The sequence below is a fragment of the Clarias gariepinus genome, chromosome 5, assembly GCF_024256425.1.
Source record: "Clarias gariepinus isolate MV-2021 ecotype Netherlands chromosome 5, CGAR_prim_01v2, whole genome shotgun sequence".
Taxonomy (NCBI): Eukaryota; Metazoa; Chordata; class Actinopteri; order Siluriformes; family Clariidae; genus Clarias; species Clarias gariepinus.
This window is the reverse complement of record NC_071104.1, coordinates 38,258,993-38,273,823: the sequence shown is the minus strand read 5'-3', so window position 1 is coordinate 38,273,823 and position 14,831 is coordinate 38,258,993. Positions and strand designations below refer to the sequence as shown.

Here is a 14,831-nt window from a genome sequence, read left to right as displayed (position 1 = left end):
GTGTGTGTGTGTGTTTCATTTCTCTTTGTTCATGCCACCAGTGTGAAAATGACATTAAGTGAAACTAATCTTGAGTTTAGTCAAACGTACAAAGGCCGTTCAAGTCAAACCGGGACATTTGATTGCACAGCGTTTCGCTAGTGATTGATTACCATCAAGTTTTTTCTGTACTTCCTGCTTCACGTCTGGAACCCCGGCCTCCCAGGAACTCCTTTAATAGCGAGGTCAGGACTGCCGAGGTGGCTCCCTGTCGTTCCCGCGAACATTCAGCAGGTGGTACGTCTGATCCTTGAAAATCAACAGTGCCAACTTGTTACAGCTTCACCTCTAAAACTGGAGACTCCTTCCATAGAAATTGTCTCTTATATAATCCATCATCTTATATTTGATTCATCGTTCTCCTGAAAATCTCAATCGCCTTTACGCCTTCGTTCACCAGAAAGTCCTGGTTTGACTTGAACGCCTGTTAAGTTTTAAATATAACAGCACAATTCAACATTATAGGCCTATTTTTAGACAGATTTGACCACGTTCTTGTTCTAGTAACAGATTACCGCGCTCGTTTTAAACATTCACATTCACAGGGTTGCCTAATAAAATCCCGCCTAGGCGGTTTAGACTTGTGGTTACTACCTGTTAAAAAAAAAAAAAAAGATTTTTTAATATATTTAACACATATCTACATGATATATTTGATGATTGATTTTATATCCTTGTGTCCAGTTATATAATGTGTGTGTAAGAGATGGTAGTCTGATGAATAAATAAGTAAATAAAAATACATAATGTATTCAAGCAATTGAACATATTTTATAGATATGTTGCTTATTGGTGTGTGTGTGTGTGTTGCAGGTTCAGCTAGAGCGTCTCTTGGCAAAGCAGATGGAGATTCTGCATGATGCAGCGACGCAGGACAGACTGCAGGCTCTGGATTGGCGCGTACCTCCCGGAGCCTTTAAACACCATGCTGACTCCCACAATGCTAACGCTAATGCTAACGGGGTGCAGAGCAGCGCTGAAAAACACGCCGAGCAGCACGGTCAGTCCCGCAAAGCCATCGTTTGTCATTTCTTCCTGCTGTTAATACTGTATCTAGCTTCTTTTTTTTTTTTTACCTCAAAACCTAAAAGTGCATCTCGCAGGTGGTTTAATGTATCGTGTGTGTAGAATATCTATGTGTCTGAGGTCTAATCACAACTTGAGTTGATGGTGATCTGAGTCGAGAGCCGCCTCCCGTTTGCGAGACCCTGGTACAGTGGTGCAGAACATGTTGAGTGCTTTTTTAAGAAACTGTCAGTACTTCTGATAGTGAGAGTGTTGGGACGCCCTTAAATTGGACAAGAAAAAAAAAAACACATGTAGGCGTCTGTTTACTGTGGCTTCCGATTGCATGAGTTCCTGCTTGACTGTTATTTAAAGGTCCCATATGTTACTATTTCTTTAACGCTAGTCTTAGAGCTCTTCCGAAGTGTGTGTGTGTGTGTGTGTGTGTGTCAATGCTCCAGCTGAAATACTACTCAGTTCATGCATTTTTATTTCACACCTTTTATTTCCCTCTTTTTCCATATGCGCCGCTTCAGTGTCTATGTAAATGAGCTACTCCTGAGCCACGCCCCTTTCAGCAGACTAGGGGAGGGGCTCTTGTTGCTGTGCTGCCTGCCAATGTGTGAATAGTTTAGAGTGCGCCACCTCCAGGATTATAAAGGAACAGCAACATTTTACCTCCACAAATGGAAAAATATATTAATGGAAAAATGAACTTTGGATGACACACTAAAGCTCGCCCCTTTCCGATCTCTAAAATGTCAAAGATATCTCTAAGATGTCACGTTAAGGAAGTTTGAGAAATTAAAATTTACTTGAGCTGAGTTATTTTAACGCCTCAAAGCAGCGTTTCCCCCTAGTGGGCCGTGAGGGTATTGTGGGTTTGCCGCGAGACATCATTTTTAGCGAATAAAGTTTTTACAAGTTTGTAACTCGGCTTTAAATTCAAATAATAATTTTAAATAATAATACAAAGCCATGGGATTTCAACACCATGATACTCCGATGAGTGAGTGAGTAATTCCTGGCGTTAAAAAAAAAATATATATATATATATATATATATATATATATATATATATATATATACAGTGAAATCTGTATATATACAGTGAAACCTTGGATTACAAGTAACTCGGTTTACGAGTGTTCCGCAAGACGAGCAAAGATTTTAAATTAATTTTTACTTGGAAAATGAGCATTGTCTTGGTTTACGAGCTCCGATTATCATGTATCATGCATGCGCTTCTTAATTTGATGCCGAGCATTACGTGATCACAACTGAGCCAATGGTTTTTCTCTCTCTTGCGCTGCGGGTATTCATCTCCTCCTTCATCGCTCCTGAGTTAAGTCCTCTAACATCAACCATTATCAAGCGATATCCTGATACCCCATTCCATCGTCTGGCCAATCATAGACGACTGTGAGCTCGTGTATGAGGAAGAGTGCGGATAGCGCTTTCCTCAGAGCGTGTTAAGACAAACTGCTGTAGATTGGAGGAAGCATGTGCTAGCGGTCACATTTAGAGCTAGACACATTGAGCTAAATTTAGGAAAAAGTTTAGCAAAAAAATAAAAAAATAAATAAAATAATAAATAAATAAAATGAATCAATGAGCCGTTTAGTAAAGAATGGACTTTTATCGAATCAAATGATTCACCGAACAGAGCAGGAGTTCCCGTTATTTGAGTGAGTTTCTTCTTCCTCACGTATTTCCTAAAAATGAAGAAAGTGAAAGTAAAGGTCAGGGGAAAGCGCGAGAGCGTTGGAGGAATCTGTCAGGGCTGATGGAACGCCCACCTGAAGGAGATGTGTTAAGGAGCTGTTGTTGCGTCGTTGTTGTCGCAGGTGGTTGTGTTGATGGTTTGGCAGCTTGCATCACCTGCGCCTCACTTCTCTCTCTCTCTCTCTCTCTCTCTCGCTCTCCTTTTCATTCCGCCGAGGCTCATCTGGCAGCTGTGTGCGGAGGTGGACGGGTGGGCGTCAGGAGGAGGAGGATGATGATGATGATGATGGTGGTGAAGGTGATGATGAGGGAAAGGGTTTGTGCTGAGGAAACGTGAACTCCTTGTTCTACCTATTATCTAATTCCAGCACGGATGATCTTGACCCAGCCAATTAAAAACAGAAACGCATGGTATTAAAACCGTGAAGGTCCTCAGGCGGATGATCTGCCAGGACCTGAGGTCGGACCGAACCTTCTGCTGACTTTGCAGCGATGCCTGTCAGGAATGTTACCACGAATAATGTTTTATTAACTAGGCTGCACGCACCCAGGTTTGTGTTTGTACATGGTCAGTGTGTGTGTGTTCACCATTAGGGTGTGTTAAGAGAGAGATAGAGTGTGTGTGGTCGAGGAGTTTATGTGTATGTGTGTGTGATCTTTGTGATGGCTGTTGAGGGAGTTTCCTGCTGACCGGCGCTGTGTGAACAGACCGCTTCTCCACCGCATTCCACTGAATCCCTCCTTCATCACTTCCCACTGCCTCCTCATATCCCAGCATGCACTCTGCCTCCTCATATCCCAGCATGCACTTTGAGTGGGTGTGCGAGATGTGCAGAGAAAGAGAGAGAGAGAGAGAGAGATGAGGAGGGAAAGAGGGGGAGGAAGTGATAGATAGGGGAGAGGAATAGACAGGGTGGGGTGAGAAGGAGAAAGCAAAAGACACACACACACACACACACACACACACACACACACGCTCATTCACACCTAGGGACAATTTAGAATAGCCAGTCCACCTACTGGTGTGTGTTTGGACCGTGGGCGGAAAGTAGAGAACCCGGAAGCTGAGAAAGTCTTTTGTAGACACTCTATAAAAACTTCCTGGAGTTCTGATTCTAACCTTCCTGTAAAGGGAATCCTTCGCTCCAGGGTTCTACACAGAACCTGTAAGAGTTCCCCGCCCGCCGTGACGGACAAACCAGAGACACTTCTGCGTTCAGGTCTAAAGATGATCGGGTTCAGTTTCACTGCCACTTACAGTGATTATCCAGAGTGACTCCTTATAAGCGTCTAAGTGTGTGTGAGTGTGTTTGTGTGTGTGGCTTCTGTTCGATCTATCTATCTATCTATCTATCTATCTATCTATCTATCTATCTATCTATCTATCTATATTTAAATTTATGAGATACAGTATTTAAAATGAAGCCATAAATTAAGTTTAAAAGAAATGATGGTTTTCAGAGCCTCATCCGTTCAGAGCCCTTATAATGCAAACGTACGTGTAAACATGTACGTGTATATGTGTGGACGCACATGTGAGTGTGTGCGTGTTTGTACGTGTATGTGCATGTGTGTGTGTGTGTGTGTGTGTGTGTGTGTGTTACCTTGCTCTGCCCTCAGGTTATTTTTTTTCAGTTTCTGTTCTAGCAGTAATTATAAAGAGCATTGAGGTCATACGGAGAGTGTTAGGTATTTGATGGATTTCACCGTTGTGGTCGGCGTTGTTGATGTCATTGTCTACGCTGTTTTTGATGTCACTGTTGATGTCGGTGTTGTTGTCGTTGCTAGGTGGATTGTGTTGATGTGTTGAAGCAGATATGGACGGTGTGTTCACACTAATGCAGTACAGGGTGGGGAGAGCTTTTAATGTCACATTTATAATAGTGTGTCTATGTGTGTGTGGGTGTGTGTGTGTGTGTGTACGTGTGCGGGTATGGGTATGCACCCATTTAGGTGAGAGGCCACTGAATCTACGCGTGACAGGACAAAGGGGCGGAGTTTTAGATGGAGACACACCTCTGGGAAAACAGCTGGCCAATGAGCTGAAGAGACATCACCAGGCCAGCGCCGAAGGCAAGGCAGCGGTCGCCACAGGTGTGTGTGTGTGTGTGTGTGTGTGTGTGTGTGTGTGTGTGTGCAGAAACGTTACACACATACAACTGCAGACCTACATGTAAAACATCTTCCACGGGGGATTTTACCATCCAAACATTTTGAATCCTAATAAGTAAATAATGCAACGGTTGATATACTGTGGGTGTGGCCTAATATTATAATTAACCACCTGTCCATGACTCCGCCTTCCCGTATACTCCAGGAACTACTTTAAAATGAGTTATTACATATAATAGTTATACATTAGCTAAAACAGATTCAAACTATCCAATCAATAGTTTAGCATTTGTAAGCTAAGTAGGTTAGCTTCCTTTCTAGGCTAGGTTATGCTAGGCGCTACATTACCCATCATTACCTGGTGTGTTACCTATGTCAGATTTCACCCACTAAATTAGCCATCACATAAAAAATTAGCTTTCACTCTGAAGTCAGTTTTCATTCATTAGTTAGCATTCACTAGCTTTAACTCGCTATGCTAGATTTCACCCACAAGATTAGCTTTCACATGGAAGATTAGCTTTCACTCACTACATTAGCTTCCATTTACTTGTTTAGCGCTTACTTTTTCTACATTTTCCTGTGCTAGGTTAGCTGTGACTCAGTACATATCTTTAACATGCTAGGTTTTCACTTGTTAGATTAGCTTCCACCCACTAGATCAGCTTTCACCTGCTAGATTTTCACTTACGAGGTTAGCTTTTACTCAGTAGTTAGCACTCAATGCTATAGCCGGATTTACGCTCTACAGTATGTTATCATTCACCCAGTCAGGTGGTGTTCTCTCGCAAATAAGCATTAACAAAGCTTAGTATTTGCTCGCTAGTTAGACATAGAGTTTCAGGTTAGCATTCCTTCGCTAGTTATATGGTAGCTAACACAGCAAGTGGACCGTTAGGTTTAGCTTTTGCTAAAGTTCTTCACAAGCTGATGAAACAGTCATGTGTTTGAGTTTAGAGATCTGTAAGTACTTTAAGGCACAGAGCGCCACGCCCTGGCTGACACCCATCTTGTTTTTTGTTGTTTTTTTGCAGAGAACGGCAGCGGAGGCGAGGCGAGTCCCTGCGCTCTCAACCTCTCCGAAAAGAAGGCCATCAAATGTGAACCTGAGGACTCCAGATAGCAGACCAGACCTCCGTTTTAGTTTTATCTCTTTTCTTTTTTTTTATTTCAACTTTGATGATGAACTGTCGTCTGTCCGTGAATACTAAAGGAGCACAACTACAGTAGAGCCTTAATAACCAACGTTGCCTCAGATTTCCTTTATTTGATTTTTTTTTCTTTTTTCTTCTTCTTCTTTTTCTTCTTCTTCTTTTTTTAGCCAAAGCACCTAGAGCCCTTATTTTCTTTCCTGGATAGATTAACAGAATTTTGTGTTGTTAGTGACTGTAAATGCAACAACCCCGCCAACTCTCTCTCTCGCGCTCTCTCTCTCTCTCTCTTTCTCTCTCTCTCTCTCTCTCTCTCTCTCTTCTACGATTAGGCGTGGACCGTAAAGTCCGCTGGTTGTACATACATTTGTTGATACGTGGAAAATGTTCAGATGTTATTTAAATACACTTTGTGTTGTTTGTGTGAGTGTGCGTGTGTGTGTATCTATATGAATGCATGTTGTGTCACAAGCTGATTGTTCGAAACATCAAAGACAAGCACAAACGCCATTGTTCTTTATTCGCTCTATATATAATAATGGAACAGCGTAACTATCAGGTAGAGGCGTGTATCAGGACTGAGCTAGAAAAGCACGCTATCAGATATGAAGCTCGCGAGACAAAGAACTAGCATGAGTACAAACCGTACGTTCACACTAGCAGGAGTTTAAAATCTCGGTTGTGGGCGTGGCCTATCCAGCGTTCCGTTGAAAAATGCTAGTAGCTATAGTATATATATATATATGGAGTTTTGTAAGGCTAGCTAGGATAACTTGTTGCAGTCTTGGCGTCATGCAAGCAAACAGCAAATAGTAACTAGCGAGATTTGTTGCTTCACCGGGAAAGGTCTTCTTTTTGAATACCAAGCCTTTAACTAGTTAGCTTTAGTAGTGTTTAGGGCCGATACTTAAAAAAAGAAAGAAACATGTCTATGTCAATATACAGAAAATGTACTGAGACCAGACTCAGGTCATACAGCCCTAACTGGCATTAGCTTAGCTCTTTTGCTAGGTTAGCTTTCACTCACTCAGGAAACTGTTGTTCCCTTGCTAAGCTTGGTTTCACTCACAGTGTTAGCTTTATTAACTACTACTCTCTGCCTGGATTAGCTTTTAATCACAATGTTAGCTTCTCTGAGAATTGTTCTCTTGCTAGGCTAGTATTTCGTCACAGTGTTACCTTTGGTAACCCCAAACCTTAGTTTCTCTAACTTTAGATCTCTTGCTAAGTTTGTTTTCACTCACAATGCCTGCTTCGTTAACTGCCTCTCTCTTGCTAGGTTACGTTCTGTATCACTCACGATATTAGCTTCTCTTATTATTGTTCTTCGCTCCTGATGGAACCTTCTAGGTTAGCGTTCACTCATGAGGTTGCTAGATTAGCTTTCTCCTACAGTGTTACTTCATTTAATATTATTCTGTTGCACAAGTTTCACTAACGATGTTAGCTTAAGTACCTACAGTACTGCTTTCTTGCTAAATTAGCTTTCTCTCACAGTGTTAGCTACTCTACATTTTCTTCTCTTGCTAGGTTTGATTCACTAATAATTTTAGCTTTACTAAATACCCCTCTCTTGTTAAGTTAGCTGTCCTAGGACTAGATGAAGTTATAATGGATTGTACTGTAATTGGTGAAAAAAAAACAAAAAACGCTTGCCCGTCTGTTCGTCGCTCGCTAGTGTGAACGTAAGGTCTGCCACTCTTAGTAAGTATAAGTGCTTTATCTTGCTCAGGGTGGCTTAAATGACAAAATTTACTTAATTAAATGACTTTATTACAAGGTTGAGAAGTAAAAACAATAATTTTGGGACAAAACAATAATATTGACAATATAACTACTACTAATAATAAAAATAAACAAGAGCTAAAACAGTCACGCGCACATGTCTGATATCAGGTACTGATTAATATGAAATAGACCTGCTCTGCAGGTTCAGTCTGTAACGATTTATCGTGATATTGTTCTGTTTTTTTAAATGTGATGAGCTTGTTAGCTAAAAAGCTGAAGAGTCGCATCAGCCTTCAGCCAAGCTGTGTACGTAATCTAGTGTAGAGCGTAACATACCAAGTGTGTAGTAAGTAGTAGAGCAATACCGACTAGCTGTTGTTAATAAACCGGTGTGTGTGTGTGTGTGTGTGTGTATGGGTGGGTTGTTTACTGTACAGTGTGTGGTGTACTAGTGTTAGAAATAGTCTTAGATTCAGCTGGTGTATTCATGTAACTTTTATGCACTAGTGTTGGACTTAAAAATGCATTTTTTATACAACTTTCATCTTTTCCATCTTCTTTTTCTTCATACCATCCTTACCAGCTCGTGTTGTAGGTTTTCCCGACAGACGATCAGGTTTCCCACAGTCGTGTGTGCGTGTCTGTGTGTGTGTCTATGAGTGTGTGTGTTTTTTTAATGAATACCTCTGTGAGAATAACCGACTGACCCTCATGTCCAGATGTGTTTTTTTTATTTTTGTTTTATTTTTAAAGCACAGAGTGGAGAAATGATCTGTACTATTTATTTTTATACGATTACGTTATGCAAAATGTTCTTAATTTAAGTGCCATTTAATTTTTCTTTTCTTTTTTTTAAAGAGGATATGGTTATGGTTGAGTGCAAAGTTTGTGCACCCATATGTATTAGGTCTCACATTGTCGTGGTTTGTACAAAACAACAACAAAAAAATTATAACCAGTTCATTTATTTTTTTTATGTTTATGATATTTTTTTAGAGTGTATACACCCTGTGATCATGGTCACGTCTTCGGGAACAGGTTTTGGATGCCCTTCAAATCACTGTTAAAAAGGTTTTCTGGAAATAATAATAATAATAATAAAAATAATAGTAATAATAAAAAAGATAAACTAGCCAAATAATGAGACAGAAAAAAAGAGAAAGAGTTCAAAGTGATGCTCGCACCGCTATTTTATCAATGATCTTTGTGTTGTGGTGCTTTTAGAAGACTCAGAGCAGGAGCCTGGAGATTTCATGACTGATTTGATGTATTTGTTTGTTCTAGACTGAACTGTACTAAACGCTACTGAACCATACTGTTCCTTGTCCCTGGGTGTGGAACCCTTAAGCGTACACCATTTTCACATATACTACTTTAACCTCCACTAAACAAACAAACAAAAAAAAGCTATGCCAAATTTGTGCATCATGAATATTTTTTTAAAGATGCATTATATCCATGTAAAAGATACAGGTACAAAAGTTCAAGTGTACCAGTTCAGTGACATCAAAAGGTTTCACCCACCCCCAAGAGTGTAGGAAGTAACCTAGATCAAAGTGAAGAAAAAATATTGTTTTATCAATGAAAAACAACATATAAAAACAAAACACACATTTTTTTCATGCTTTGCACAAACAAATAATTTTGTGCACTGAAAAAACAGGAGGGGCACAAACTTTTGCACTCAACTCTCAAATCAGTTGTGCAGGTCATTCTGAATGATCTGATAGGATTTAAGACGTGTGTTAATCATTGATAAGTGAGGAATCGATTTTGAATCAGTGTCACACACACACACACACACAGATCAGGGGTGTCAAATCTGCAGTCTTTGATAAAACTCCAGTTTCCTCCAGTCTTGTGAACTGTAGACTCTCAGTTGAGAGCTCAGAGAAACCAGAAGCTCTGTTGTGCCACTAGGGGGCAGAAGAGAGCATGTGACTAATATGCTAAATTCATGTATAGCTAGCTAATAACATTTCTGCTGTAACTATCGGGCACATAATACGATATAAGGTTTAACGATACACTTGTCTCCACTGCGATACGATTCCTATGATCGCTTTGTTTGCGAACGATAACGATGTTAAATAGTAAACGCTTCAGCACTATGAACAAATCGATTCATTTCAATCGAAACATGGATTCGAATCTTCGTCTCGTTTCACCGCCAGTCACAAAAATAGCTAACAGATGTGCTGAATGTTTTGTTCACAAAGAAAGGTTTTGTTTTTGTTTTTTTGTAAATTAAATAAAAAACTGTACTGACTGTAAATTAATTTTAATTGAAGACGGTTAGGGGGTGAATACTTACGCAAATGTCATGGATATATTTTGTATAAATAATAATTTATTATTAATTTTTTTTGACACCCCTGATCTGGACTTTAGCATCGTTAAAGTGAGATTTAAACACTTGTTTTGCCTTATTTTTTTATGGGTATGATTATATCAAAACTAAATGAGGTACTAAACAGTACCCTTGCTTGTGCCTGGTGCGGTACCTTTAGTACTCGGCTTTTACATGGATATTTGTGCTATTACATGGATGAAGGTGCGATTAAGCATCACTTGTTAAACGTACAGTACGCTACATCACATTAGGATGCCTAATGGTACCATCACATCAGTACAGAAAGGTACAGTTAGTACCCTTTTCTCTGAGAGAGTATGCCTGATCCAGGTGATTTTTATTTTGCTGATGCATTCGGGCTTAGCATTTAACCTTTAAGCTAGCCGAGCCTGGTAGCTTCTTTGATTAAATCTCATGTGTGTGTGTGTGTGTGTGTGATGTTTTCCCCCTCTGATGCATGGAAAGTGATCAGCATGGAGATTGTATGTAATTACATTTAGATAGGCAGATTTCTTAGAGACATTTGATAAAAACTGAAAGAACAGAAAAAGACACACACACACACTTTATCTGATTAGTTTATCAGTAACGCTTATACACACACACGGCCTATAAACCAGTACCTATAGTTCACAGAATATTTCCAAGCTCTTACTCTTGCCCCCTTTTCTGCTTTCTGTCCTTTAAAGACAGCGATCTCTGTCGCCTCTGCTCCTGCTTTGTACAGTAGAAAAGGAGGGAAATGCATCCAGGCCTGTGGGATGAAAAGTTTTTGTTTGTTTTTCTAAAAAAAAAATTAATGAGTAGAGGCTTTGTTCTCATCTTAATTGTGACGGAGTTTATGATTCATCATTAGGATATGCAGTAGTCATTCACCTCTTGTTTTGTAAACACTAATATATTTAATTTGTTATACAGCACACGAACATTAAACTCTATTTTTTTGAGATACGACTGTGTTGTGCCTGCTTTCTTCACTTTAAACGGGAATTTATGACTTTACATAAAAGATAAATCTTATTTTCATATATATATATATATATATATATATTATACACAGTACAGTACTGTGCAAAAGTCTTAGGCACCATATTATATGCTGTACCAATTTTATTATATATGTTTATCATGTCTCCATAATTATGTACAAAATCATCCAGTATTTCTATATAGAACTTAAAACCTGATAAATAAATAACGTTACAGGAGAATATATGCATGGCTGTAAAGAAAAAAATATATAGTACAAGACGGACCAGTTTTCAGATGGAAAAAAAAAAAAACCTAATGTACGCTCCTGGGATTTGCATAAAAATAGAAAGAAGCGAGTGTGACAAAGTTACCAGAAGAACTCATATTCTCCATATCTTCCATAATCTTATACTTTAGAAAGGTGTGAAGAAATCTATATCATTCTATATTATACTAATATATATATATATATATATATATGCATTTTTTATTTTTATCACTTTACAAAATGCAAAGTGTGCGAACAGAAGAAGATGAGGGGACTGTGGTCACTACTGTATCCATTCCCATTTTTGTATGACGGTGGTCGGACCTCCAGTCAGCAGGAGATATGCTATAGACTGTATATAGAGAAATAAAGGGAGTTTTAACTCTCAGAACTCTTTTATCCTGCACAATCAAAAGTCTCTGTTTGACGCGAATACTCCTCGTATAATCTACACTGAAAACACTCTCATTTAGCTAATAAGTGTTTACAGGGCTCGTGTCTCCTGAAACGTACATGAAATTTAACAATTTTAATTGTTTTAGGAACATTTTTATCAGTTACCTGAATCTTTGTAATCGTCTCTATTGATCTCTAAAATCTGTCAGACCCGACTTCACTCAGTTTAGCCGACACACAGTAACAAGACACTTCACTGGAGCTTTTACGTGAAGCCGAGTCGGGGTTACTGCTGTAACAGTGGTACATAGTTGTAGTTATATATATATGAAAATTTCCTAAAAAGAATAAATTTAACACAGTTTGTCATTTATATAAAAAACACAAAGTGTAAACTCTTTTGAAGAAATGTTTAATCTACAGCTTTACCTCTTTGGCACTTGAGACTCTTTCCATCACAGTTTAATAACTGTTTTCTTAATTTAAGTCAACTCCACCACATACTGTATATATACTGTATATATTTTAATGATGGTGGTCAAAGCTTCTATTATTTTTGCACTTAAAAAAATGGACAATTAATGCATTAGTGCATTAATTAGTGCATTCATTACAGACGGACCTCTCCAGGAGAAATCTGATGGTTTTCCCCAAATTCCAGTTTTTCTGATTTGGGGTTAGAAAGCGATATCTCCCTCGATTTTGCATGCAGCCCTAAAACTTATATTAAAACATTAAGCCGGGTCTCCCGCGCACTGAAAGCAGTTTTTGAGTTATGAGGATTTGCTCTCCTGACTCCTGACTCACACATTTTTTTTTATCCCATCAGAAACAAAGACGTCACGTCAGACAACTCAAAAAAGCCTTGTATCTACAACTGAAAAAAAAACACATTGCTCAAAAGTGCACAGCTCTTTCAAAACTGGCCCTGAACTTGCTCCAAACTTACTCTATTGAAAATGAACTGCGATCTAAAGTGAGTGAATCATCAGAAAACTACCTCCGTTTCTATCTCTCTCTCTCTCTCTCTCTCTCTGAATCTCGCCAATTTCGCACACACCCCCGCAAAACTTAAATCTAAACCCTCAGCCGGGATTCCTCACTGCTCCAAAAACAGTGAACACCATCCAGAACCAACATATCCTGAGATATCTGACTAAGGAGAAGCAGAAGCTACTTTTCCATTTACGAACGACATCAGGTTACATCAGGGGTCTTCAACCAAAGCTGTATGAGGTCCAGTAACGGATCCGTCCACGCCAGCAGAGGCCTGGACAAGTTCTTCTCCCACCATAACGTGCTGGAGAAGACTTTACGCAGACGTCCAACTCTCGCATCATCAGTACAAGATCTTGGAAAGAGATGAATGCGACTCTGGACGGAAATAAATACTGTGACGTTGTGGAAGCGTATTAAAGCAACCTCGCAGTGAGCGTATGCCAGAATCAAAGCGAAAGGTGGTCCAACAAAAAATTAAGCGTGCGAATTTCCTTTTATTTTGGATGAGAAGTGAGTTTACCAAACAGCATCGCTCTTAGACTCTGGGTTACTGACCGGAAGGTCTGGGGTTCGAGTCCCAGCACCGCCACTGTCGAGCCCTTGAGCAAGATCTTTAATCTTATCTGCTCCATGTGACAAATATTAGGATCTATAAATTTACTAAATACTTATCTATACTTATATTCACCGTATATTTATTAGCTTCAGTTAGAACTGCTGTGCGCTGCGTGACGTCCCTGTACTGTGGTGCATCACACCTGCAAGCCGACATTGACAGCATGTTAGTTTTATTTATTTTTTCATCTCCAGTAAGTTTATCAGGGTCACGGTGGATCTTCGGACCTCATGCCAGGAACTCTGGCTGAAAGAAACCCGAGCTTAAATGTAAATGAACGTGTCTACACGCCTGTACACATGATGTAGGAGCTTACAGGAACAGTGTACAGTAAGTTCTGGACTCAACAGCAGCTTCTGAGAATTTGAAGCCCCGTTTTCACAAGTTGGGGAAATAAACGTGCGAGTGAAAAATTATCATATCAGGTTTCAGTGCGTCTGTTATACCTGCGAGAGCAATTTCTAGGAAACTGTAGGCCTGGTTGCGGGCCCGGCTTCCTCTGAGCGCACTGAGTGAGCATTTCGATGGCTTCACATCACTCGTTTGTACGTGTGCGTGCTAGAAAACATGTCAGACGTGATTACTGCATGCTGACGGTTTCAGAACCAGAGAGTAAAATGCCACGGAAAATCCAAAAAGTTTCAGAAACTGCTGTTTCGTTCAAAAAAGGAAACTCACATCTGCGTGTTTTCTGACCTTGAATTTTTTTTTTTCCATTTGCTGTGATTAGCTTGCTGACTTGGGAGCACCGTGCACGCGCAAGTGTGTGTGTGTGTGTGCGCGGGTGCGTGTGTGTGTGTGTAGGTCGTGGTGGCATGTTCACCTCTCATCACGTCACATCTACACATTTCGAAAGCCCTGAAATGACTCAGCGTGTTCGACACTTGCATCTTCCTCTATTTTCATTGTGTTGGCGAGTGAAAGCTCCCCGGGTCTGAACCCCACGCAGGGGGACGCGCGAGGCGTCACGCCCACGGAGTCATTTCATGATGTCATGTCGCCGTGCTCAGATAGAGTTGTCAGGGTGTGTATGTGTGTTTTTTCTTCTCTGCCCACAGCATGGAAAGAAATGCCCTTGACAGAGATGCTTTATAGTGAACTGCTGTAAAACAAACGTCTGAACGGAAAAAAATAAGGTATTTAAATTTTTTTTTTCAACTCTACAGTATGCTAAACAACACCAAGGTCCTTTTGGGATACTGTAAAGTCCATCCAGAGACCACGAAACCTGGATACGAGAGGAGAAATGTGTGTAGCAGAAACGGGTCAACAGGATGACGGTACAGACAGCTTAGAGTTATGGGTTTCTTTTTATTTGTACACCGCTTTATTTATTTATGCTACATACTGTAGTAGTGATGGGAAGTTTGAATTATTTTTACTTCAACATGTCGTACATACACAAATTTTTTACTATAGTTCCATTAATGAAAATATTACTATGCAGCTAAGGACATATTATAATAA

General features: G+C 39.8%; 1 protein-coding gene across 2 annotated transcripts in view; it reads left to right on the top strand.

Annotated features, from left to right (window-relative positions):
* nab1b (NGFI-A binding protein 1b (EGR1 binding protein 1)) overlaps positions 1-11,064 on the top strand; it is a 29,076-nt gene extending 18,012 nt beyond the window's left edge. For both annotated transcript variants that reach the window (XM_053497055.1, XM_053497054.1), the window contains exons 6-8: positions 853-1,039; positions 4,723-4,863; positions 5,916-11,064. In XM_053497055.1, coding sequence (XP_053353030.1) covers positions 853-1,039; positions 4,723-4,863; positions 5,916-6,004 — 417 coding nt within the window. In that variant the 3' untranslated portion in view covers positions 6,005-11,064. The remainder of the gene's footprint in view (positions 1-852; positions 1,040-4,722; positions 4,864-5,915) is intronic.
* The last annotated feature ends 3,767 nt before the right edge of the window (positions 11,065-14,831 follow it).